General features: G+C 27.8%; 1 protein-coding gene across 1 annotated transcript in view; it reads left to right on the top strand.

Moving 5' to 3' along the window:
- LOC100162577 (glutamate-gated chloride channel alpha-like) overlaps nt 1–9331 on the top strand; it is a 126154-nt gene extending 116823 nt beyond the window's left edge. The window contains 4 exon segments of the mRNA XM_029490403.1: nt 500–729; nt 2957–3031; nt 6573–6659; nt 7779–9331. Coding sequence (XP_029346263.1) covers nt 500–729; nt 2957–3031; nt 6573–6659; nt 7779–7955 — 569 coding nt within the window. The 3' untranslated portion in view covers nt 7956–9331.
- The last annotated feature ends 434 nt before the right edge of the window (nt 9332–9765 follow it).

The raw sequence follows: 9765 nt of genomic DNA, 5'->3' as shown, positions 1-9765 counted from the left end.
GATAAAAAGGGTACCATTAAAAAATGTAAGCAGTTAATATGTGGTTGCGATCGAGGCGAGCAGTTTTTTTTTACCCATTCGGGCCCGGTCAAAACCTTTGCCCCCCTCTATTGAAAACTGAAATGACGCCACTGTGTACTTACCTACTACAAATAATAATATTGATAATAATTTTGATTCTATTCAACCGAAATTCGATTGCAATTGAAATCAGATCGAAAATCTTGATTTTAAAGGATGTAATTTTTCAAATTTTGTTCATCTCAGGAACACATTTTTGAGTAGGTAAAAAGAGTAATTCTACATTTGCATGTATAAGTTGGTAGTTTAGTACCCCTATAAATGTGTCCTTACACATTATAATTGATTTTAATCGGTGAAATAATACTTAAATTGGTTGTAGGTACCACAATAGTTATTTTTAAAAACTAAGTGGCTCCTTAAATGTATTAAAATGATTACCATTATATTTATAACATATTAACATGGTGTATTTTAGGTGTAACTACAATGTTGAATTTTTTCACCACATCGAACGGTTTCCGAAGTACTCTGCCAGTGGTATCAAATTTAACAGCCATGAACGTTTGGGATGGCGTGTGTATGTGTTGTATATACGCCAGTTTATTGGAGTTCGTGTTAGTAAACTACGTAGGACGAAAACGTTCAGACTGGCCGTTACCAATTGTATACCAGAATAAAGATCAAGACTACAAACAAATAACGCAAGTAAGGTTTCATTATACTTAGTTTTTATTTTTATATTGTATTCGCATAGTATACGTATCATATTCCGGCAACACTTAGCAGTTAGCTACTTATACTATTGTATGGACATTAACTCCTTTAAAATATCAATGCTCTAACTATTTAAGCAATATAATATAATATGTATGTGGCTCCTGGTGAGTTAAATATCATTAATTTTCTTTAGTGATGGGCATCTGTTTTTTATAAGTTATGACTTATATGAGTTATTAGCCATCACGCATTAGTAATATTACATATTATAGAATATAGGTACTCGAGTTTAGAGATAGGTGCCTGACTAGAAGTTTATGATACACACTAACCCGTGCTTTATTACTTAGGTAAATCTATTATCTACTGATATTATATTCAATTTTACTTCATTTTAAATATTAATTATACGTATTATACTATTAAGTATTAATTAATATAAAAACATAACGCCAAGCTGTAATTACAATGATTGATTTTACATGATATAATTATTAATTGTATTGCAGCAACTTCAAGTAGTTATCTCCCTCAAACACTGATGAAATGTCTGAGTAAATGTCTGTGCTACACATTTTATTATTAAATGAAAAATATATATATATACATAAGAGACATAAACTATTAAATTATTATACTTTTTATGATAAAGAGTCATCATTTGAATAGAGCAGTAGGTATTATTATAGAAGTTCTATATTATATAGCCACATGACGTATTTGAATTCAACTGTATAATAATATATGAATATATTATAATATACCTGATAACATTAATAACTTGAAGATCGCTATGGGAAATAAAACCGAATCTGCCTTACATTTTTTCATAATGCAATAACCTACATTTATACTAGGCAGGTAAATTTTTAAACAAAAATATTAAGAATAATAATAAACAAATCTCAAACTACCAAGGTGTGTACCTACCAGAATGAATGTGTCACAAAGACTTTTTGCTTGAAAATATCGTTCAATAAGGTTATTACCTACATTTGCATTTTAATATAAAAGTGATAAAAATAATATGTGTGACTATCCTCTTGTCTAGAAAGTTCGTGTGTTATATTATACTTTATCCTGTTATGACATAATAATAACTTTATGAAACTTATAATGTCGCTCCGGTAAACATTTGCACACACACGTTTTTCACAATATGTATATATATACGTAATATAAACTCCACACCTGAAGACATCACAATTACATTAGACGTCTGTCTTCATTTATAAAAGTCGTTTTAGCGATATTGTGTGCAGACGTGCAGTGTATTTTTAATTTATCAGATGCGTGGTTTGATATTAATATTCTAATCTACTCAGAGATGAATGCATGATAATTTTATAGGGGGTGTTACGTTTCACACATTTATCAGATACAAAATTGATGATAAATAATATAACTTCTTGCCGAATAACAATAAAGGTCAATACGTGCGAAGTAGCTCCTAAGCACCCCCTCCCCACCAAATATATGCACTGCAAATGTTGATTATTTCATCAACAACGTTGTAAATCGTATTTTGTACTTACTTTGTATATAATAGAAACCAGAGAAATATTCAAATGCATGAATATATTCTTGCTCTAGTTATCACTCATCTGCAATCATCACTTATTACACATCGATGTAACAATTAATGTAACAGCCGCTGCTTACCTATGTACCTAATACCTATTTACATATAATTTAATTTTAATGATTTATTTATGATACTGTATGACGCCCTTACATCAACAAATCAATTTAGTTGATTGATTAATGCCAAATATACAGGTATTACATTTGACATTTAATTACATTTATTTATAACAAAATTAGTAGGTACAAAAGTCTGGTCACGCCTATATTGAGTTCGGTATATAAATTAAGAAACGACTCTTCAGTACAATATACCTATAGTAGGTGCATGCATATTGTATTATTATTTAGGATCTATACTGTATGTTAGTATATATTAAGTACAATATTATAAATTCTAACATAATTCGACTATAAAAATGTAAATACCTATAATAGGCAATGCAGTCTATAACATATTGCATTATAATATGTACTTACCTATATTATATGCAACGTACAAAATTATATTATTGTTAAAAACGTAAACGCTAAAACGCCTTTTGAATGCATTTCAGCTTTATTTCGTTTTTTTTTACACAAAATACGACATAATAAAAGCTGATAAATTTTTTTCTCGATATTCCTACAGCGTTACTTAAATCGACAAGATGCAAATCAAATTAGTTATGAAAGTTATGTGGATAACGAAAAATATTCAATATACGTAAGATTTTGGATAATACAATTAAGTAATATTGGAAGAAATCGGATACAATGTATTTATGTACCGTATTCCCGATGTAGTATATTATGATAAATGCCCTGCAGTAGAAATAAATGATTTAAGCAACAAAAAAACTTTTATGCAGCATATTATTATTATTTAGCAAGCTTACTTAAAATATCACAGGTATAATAACGCTGTATGTAATTTATGGCATATATGCTTGATACAAATTTTAATAAATAACACTTATTTATTGACTTAGAATACAATGTAAACACATGTAAATCGTAGATGGATGTTGGCCTAAATAAACGAGGGAAACTTGGGTACCTACTGCGAAACGGAAACTATATTTTTAAACTATTTCCCATTGTTTTTTTTTTAGGTACATACTTCGTGTACAAATGTACAATTATTTGATTAAAATAAAATTATTCAATGCTTATCTGATTTTTGTCGCAGATGTTGCTTACCTGCATATTTCAAATACAAATAAATATTATTAGCAGTTGTTTCGCTCGTTTCGAACCTTTTTATTACCCTAGTCCCTAATTTATATTTTCGGAATTAGTTTTGAGAACTTAATTTAAACTATTTACTTAAAATACCTATATATTTTATAAATTATTCGATTTTATATTATCGAATTGTTTTTCGTGGATATTAATGACCAGACGTATATTTTATAATTTTATTATACGAGAAAAAAAAATAATTCAATTATTATAGGTACATTCTACAAATAAGACCTGCTTGTTTGTGCGTCATATACTCAGATTTCCCAAGGACTGTTGGTTTCCAATTCAAATTATTCGAATCAAATATTTTCATGATCTATAATAAGACGTACCAATAATACAAATAATTAATTTATTATTTTATAATATGTGTTGATAATAAAAAGTACCTATTAGTATTTTTGTATATTGCCAACATTTATAGCCACGCAATATTTTATTTATAATCACTAATCACAATTAATGTAATGATAAATACACTTATAAAACAAAATAGATAGGTACCTACCTACATTATTATTGTTATTTTTTTATTTTTGGTACAGCTTCAATAACTTAGGTTATTATATTTATCAGCTTATAACAATATTAAATATTAATGCTACATATTATGGTTGAATACTTGGATACAATGGTTTTTATAAATAATTAGGACATTAAGTTGTACATATCAATATGTGATGATTTTGTTGATGTTGTCTTCGATTGAGCTAAGAGCTTCAAAGAGATTGTCAGGCATTCCTAGCCTTTTATTATATAAAATTAAGTTTTTTAATTAAAATGATCAAATGTTGATATATTTTAGATCACATAAGAATATTACATAGTATAAAATAATAGTACATGACAAAATTAACAGAATAATATCAGATACAAACATAAAAAGGTAACAATAAACTTCCACAGAAAAATATATTACTGTTAATTATTAATACTATTATACTTATATTCGTATGAATACATTAACCGAAATATAGAGCATGATTAAAGTACTATGGTATCAAGATATATAACTTAATAAATAATAATATAGTAAAAATGTGTGTAAGCCAAAAAATAATTATTAATTTATATACCTAAGTAACTTGTAAACTAAGTTAATACATAATACATTCTCCTATAAGTACAATAAATATAGCCTATAGGTAATAATATAAATCACATTTATTTATTTTTGATCAAGTTACGAATTATAGCGTTAAGTATAAATATGATTAGGTATTAGTTAGTTCAGAATAAATATCAGTATAAAATTACTAATTATGAAAATGAAGAAATTTCACTCACTTATAAAATACATAACAATGCGGAGTAAAAATTTTGCTTTCATAGATATTTATTTTTATAGGAAAAAATCTCGAACGTTTTTCTTCATTTATTTCTTAAATTTTTATATGTATAAAATATAAATATTGTATAGTATTGTAGGACATATATTATCTTTCAAATAAAATAATTAATTTTTTAATTAGTCTTTTCCTGACAATTATTGTCTTAAACGAAGACAAGGTTTATTTTCTCTGCATCAGACATAGGTAGACATTATGAATTAGCTTGTATTAATAAACATATCTTACCTTTAAAGTTTAATGTTTATTAAACCTTGGCTTAACACAAATCATAATATTTTAGTGATATATTTTATAATAGTTATTATTAATTATTTCATCAGAATCTACATTTGAACTTTGTAGTAACTTAAAATATTTACAGTTTTCGCAACCTTAAACTTATAGTTTTTTACCTATTTTACTTGAAAAATATATTTTCTATAATTTGAAACTGTATTTCACCTAGGTACGGAAAAAAACATCATAAATCATAAAACATGTACACGATGTGTGTGCGCTTAAATATAAACTACTAGTAATAAACTACTTCCATTTACCTAAAGGGAAAGCAAAGTTCCCACATAATATTTCCACAAGGAATAATTATAATAATATACTTTCTGGGGTGCACTGTGTACAATATAACTGACAAAGGTCAAATCTACCACAATCGCAGTGGCAGTAGTGTGCGTTATTCCGTATTCGACCCATCAAAACCACTATACCTCCATCGCTGTGAAGGGGCACATAATATATTCGCCCGTGCGAATTGGAACAGTTTTAGTAAAACATATTTTTATACCAAAATCTGTTAATAATAAAATGCTTTAGGTACCTATTTAATTATCAAGCTGTAATGGCCAATTGACAACAGCTCTTATTTAAAACTTTAAAAATAATCCTCTCTCTATTATTTTTCTCCTGCTTAAAACAATTTATTTTATAACTTATAATAGTCGACACATTTCAATGTGATGAAAAAGGCACTTCCTTAAAATAATATGTTTACCATCCTTTAATTTTCGTTTACAATTAATGCTGATTGAAGGTGATCGACTATAAATTTTCCGTTCCGTTTTATTTATATTTTTGGTTAGTTTATTCTGAACTGCAAGGGTGAGATAGATTTTTATTTCAGTTTCATTTTGTTCGTTTACTGCCTGAGTAAACGGTAGAATGCAATATGAGTAGGTACTTCACATTTTCACGAAAAGATGGATACATCGTTGTAGTTTTATCTTTTATAATAATAAATTATATTGTTTAGCTTACGAGAAATAGAGAAACACTTTAAAATGTAAAATGATCAGTAACCGAATATCGTATTGGTATTGCAAAATATGACTATAGAAATAGTTGTGTTATTGTCTTATTGAGCTTAAAATTATAAAATTATGAAATGAATTATGAAAAGTGACCTATTGCAATTACCTATACTAACCGTTTAAAATTAATTTGCATTCTCTAAATAATTTTCCATTTTCATTATTATGCATACGATCATGAAGTAGATAAATGTAATTATAATATATTTTATTGTATTTACACACCTACTTATAAATTTTTTTTTATAATTATTTAAATGCAATACATAGTTTAGTGCCCATAACATTTTATTGAAACCTTACCAGAGTTAATATTATTTTTTATATAGTAATAATTTATTGCATTACTCTTGTTTTCATTTAGAGTGACAAGACCCAAGGGGAATGTTCCAGTTGTGGGCAAGGGGCGTGCACACATTCGTTATTACACAACACCTGCCCATCAAAAACAGTATGTACGCTTTTGCAATAAACGTGTAAAAACGTTTATTAGAATAATTTAAAGTTTGAACTAAAGAAAAAAATGTTCTGTTTTTGCAACAGATATATTAAATAGCGTGTCGTGGTTAATTTAAATGTAATACCTGTGTGATTAGTATTGGTGAATAAACTATTTATTATTTATGTTATAATATAAGGTTTATTTGCATCATAATATTCACAAAGATAATTGAGATTTACTATACAGTAGACATATTAGCATATAGGTACATAAATACAATACTGTGGGTTAAAATACAGTTGCATTTATCAATTTGTATATCAGTATATTTTTGACGGGAAATTATTGCATACCTATATATAAGTATAATAATAATTAATATAATGATAATATAATTGATTTCCACAATTCCACATGACATTACCTACCTACAGTTTTTCAGTTTTCATGTTATGCATTTGAAAATGAAACTAAAACTTAAACTATAAAGATTTTTATTTTTGTTACCTCATATAATCTTAAGCTAAATATTTTTTATTACGTAGGTACTATTCTATGTATGGCATAGTCCAGCAGTTCTTAAACTGTATTCCATTGCCCCCTGGGGTCCGTAACACTCATGACAGGGTCCACGGCGCCATGAAGTAAATCTTTAAAAGTTTTAATTCTATTCCTAACAACTTATTTATGCGAAATAGCCTCTCCGCTGTAATTTATATATTAAAAACAAGTTTCGAAACTGCATAGAACACATAGGATCCGAACTACGATTAAAACTTTGGAGTATTGAATCTGATGTCCGAAATGCAACACCGCCTTTTGAAAATTACACGACACTTTTCAAGCACTCTAACTCGAAAAAAGGGTTCACAGAAGAGAAATATAATACATAATAGTATATTACAAAGTTTCAAGACAATCGATGTTCTTAAATTTCGATACATCAATGTTCAAAATATTTTGCCCATCTCCATTTCAAACCCGTCATAATAACATAAAAATTATTGTGTTGTTTATTTAATTGTACGCTATAATAATAATAATAATAATAATAATAATAAATGTAAAAAAAACTTACGATTTGAATAGTCAAATTATAATAATATTGTGTTATTATTTTTTATTCAGGAAGAGCAAAATATCAGAAGCAACGGCGGCAACAAACGTAAAATGCCGCCACACCCGATACGGATCGCTAAGACCATCGACGTTATCGCTCGCATCACATTTCCTACGGCATACGCAGTGTTTCTGATATTCTTCTTCATTCATTACACTAGTCATCCAAGCCATTGGTCCCAGTAGACATATTATTATGTATTATACGGGTGGCTCAAGAAGCTCAACGTTTATATATAGCAATATAATAATAATTTAATATAATGTTATTCTAAATACGATCAATACCGGTATTGTTTACAACTTTGAATTGGACTAATAAATTCAGGGGTCCAGTAAATTTATTCTAGATCTATAGAAATGAAATTAATTAGGCTTGATGAAAAAAATCTCATACCACGGACAAAAAAACATTTATACAATGTAAATGATACTTGGTTAGGTATATACGAGGTTGGTTAGGTAAAATTAAATGCGTAAATTATTAGGAAAAATAAAAACGTAAATATTTTTTATTATTTTCTATTATTCAAAAAATCAACAAATATTTCTTAACTGTAGCGTTGACATTGAACTTCTAAATTATTTTGGTACTGTGGATATTTTTCTCGGGTAGGTACCTATGTGTGTAACCATCAAAACATATTTTAGCGTTATAATCAAGTTATAATTTCAGAACTCACTCAAAGAAAAAAATTTTTTTAATTATAAGGAGCGTGAAATTACCGCCACAAAAATGCCAACTGGAAAATAATCCGACCGGTCTTAAAGTTTAGTTAAAAAAATTTAAACACATCATATTATAATATACCTATTATTATAATATTATGTTTTGTATTGCCAACCTATATGCGTTTATTGTAGATTTTTTTAAATCGCCGCGATGTCGATATAAGTGTAGTATATATGTGTAGTAGGTACCTACCTACTTATGAAGTTTTTTTCCCGTTGTTTGAGATTTATTTTTTCAAGATGTTTTACACTTTTACCCAATAGGTACCAATAATTATGTAATATCATTTATATAATAAATATAATACTATCCATTATTCCAGCAAATGTTAGGAAGTTGGCGTGCAGTATTTTTGTGATCGTACAGTGCAGAAGTTATGCAGTTACATGCGACAGTTGTAGTTGTTGTGTGTAGGTACAGATATCAACGCATTGGACGCATTGACTTTATTAACTATTATAAGTGCAATGTGCATAGGCGCATAATATTATAACGGTTTAACTTACGGGTAGGTGTACCTACTACACGGATATTGTATAGACTGTATAGAGATATAATATTCACGTGTTTTATTTGATTGTAAATTTACACTCATGTGATATTTTAGTAGCATTTGTTCGTTCATTCTTATTGTATTAGGTATACTACACTATTGTTTTTCTTTTGACAATAAGTAACTTTTTTAGGATTGTAAATTATAACTCTCATAAGGTATATTATAATTGCCCTTGTATTTTCATACACTAACATGTCTTGGTACATGTTAGTGTTTTACTGTGTCTGTTTGAAAGTAACAATTAATAATAGTCTCTTGGACATATTATTACTATACCTAGTAACATTTTTTCAATGTATTCTTGTGTAACATTTATATGATTTATGGATCATGGAAGTACCTATGCTTACTTACCATAGTTTCAACAAATATTTATCATCCAAATGTGATATGTAACTACTACTCCATTCCCTGGTTCTTCAGTTGTACGAACGATACTAAAAACAACAAAAAAATGTCATTAAAGCTTACCCGTACATGGATATATATTATCTAAATATCTTAATGGTACATTTCATCGTAACGTAGATACATTTCCTAAAATTAATATCGTAAAAAAAAATGTAACTTAAGACTCAAACGCGCCTAATTGAAATGTTTGATCGTATTCATGGAAACAGCCGCATAGTCGTGAACCATAAAATTATGTATCCTTGTAGGCAACCGTTGAAAAATATACAGGTAAAACATACTAGGCTCTCTTCAAA

The sequence above is a fragment of the Acyrthosiphon pisum genome, chromosome A2 (assembly GCF_005508785.2).
Source record: "Acyrthosiphon pisum isolate AL4f chromosome A2, pea_aphid_22Mar2018_4r6ur, whole genome shotgun sequence".
In the NCBI taxonomy this organism is placed as follows: domain Eukaryota; kingdom Metazoa; phylum Arthropoda; class Insecta; order Hemiptera; family Aphididae; genus Acyrthosiphon; species Acyrthosiphon pisum.
Note: the sequence above shows the minus strand (reverse complement) of the source record. Positions and strands in the feature narration are given on the sequence as shown.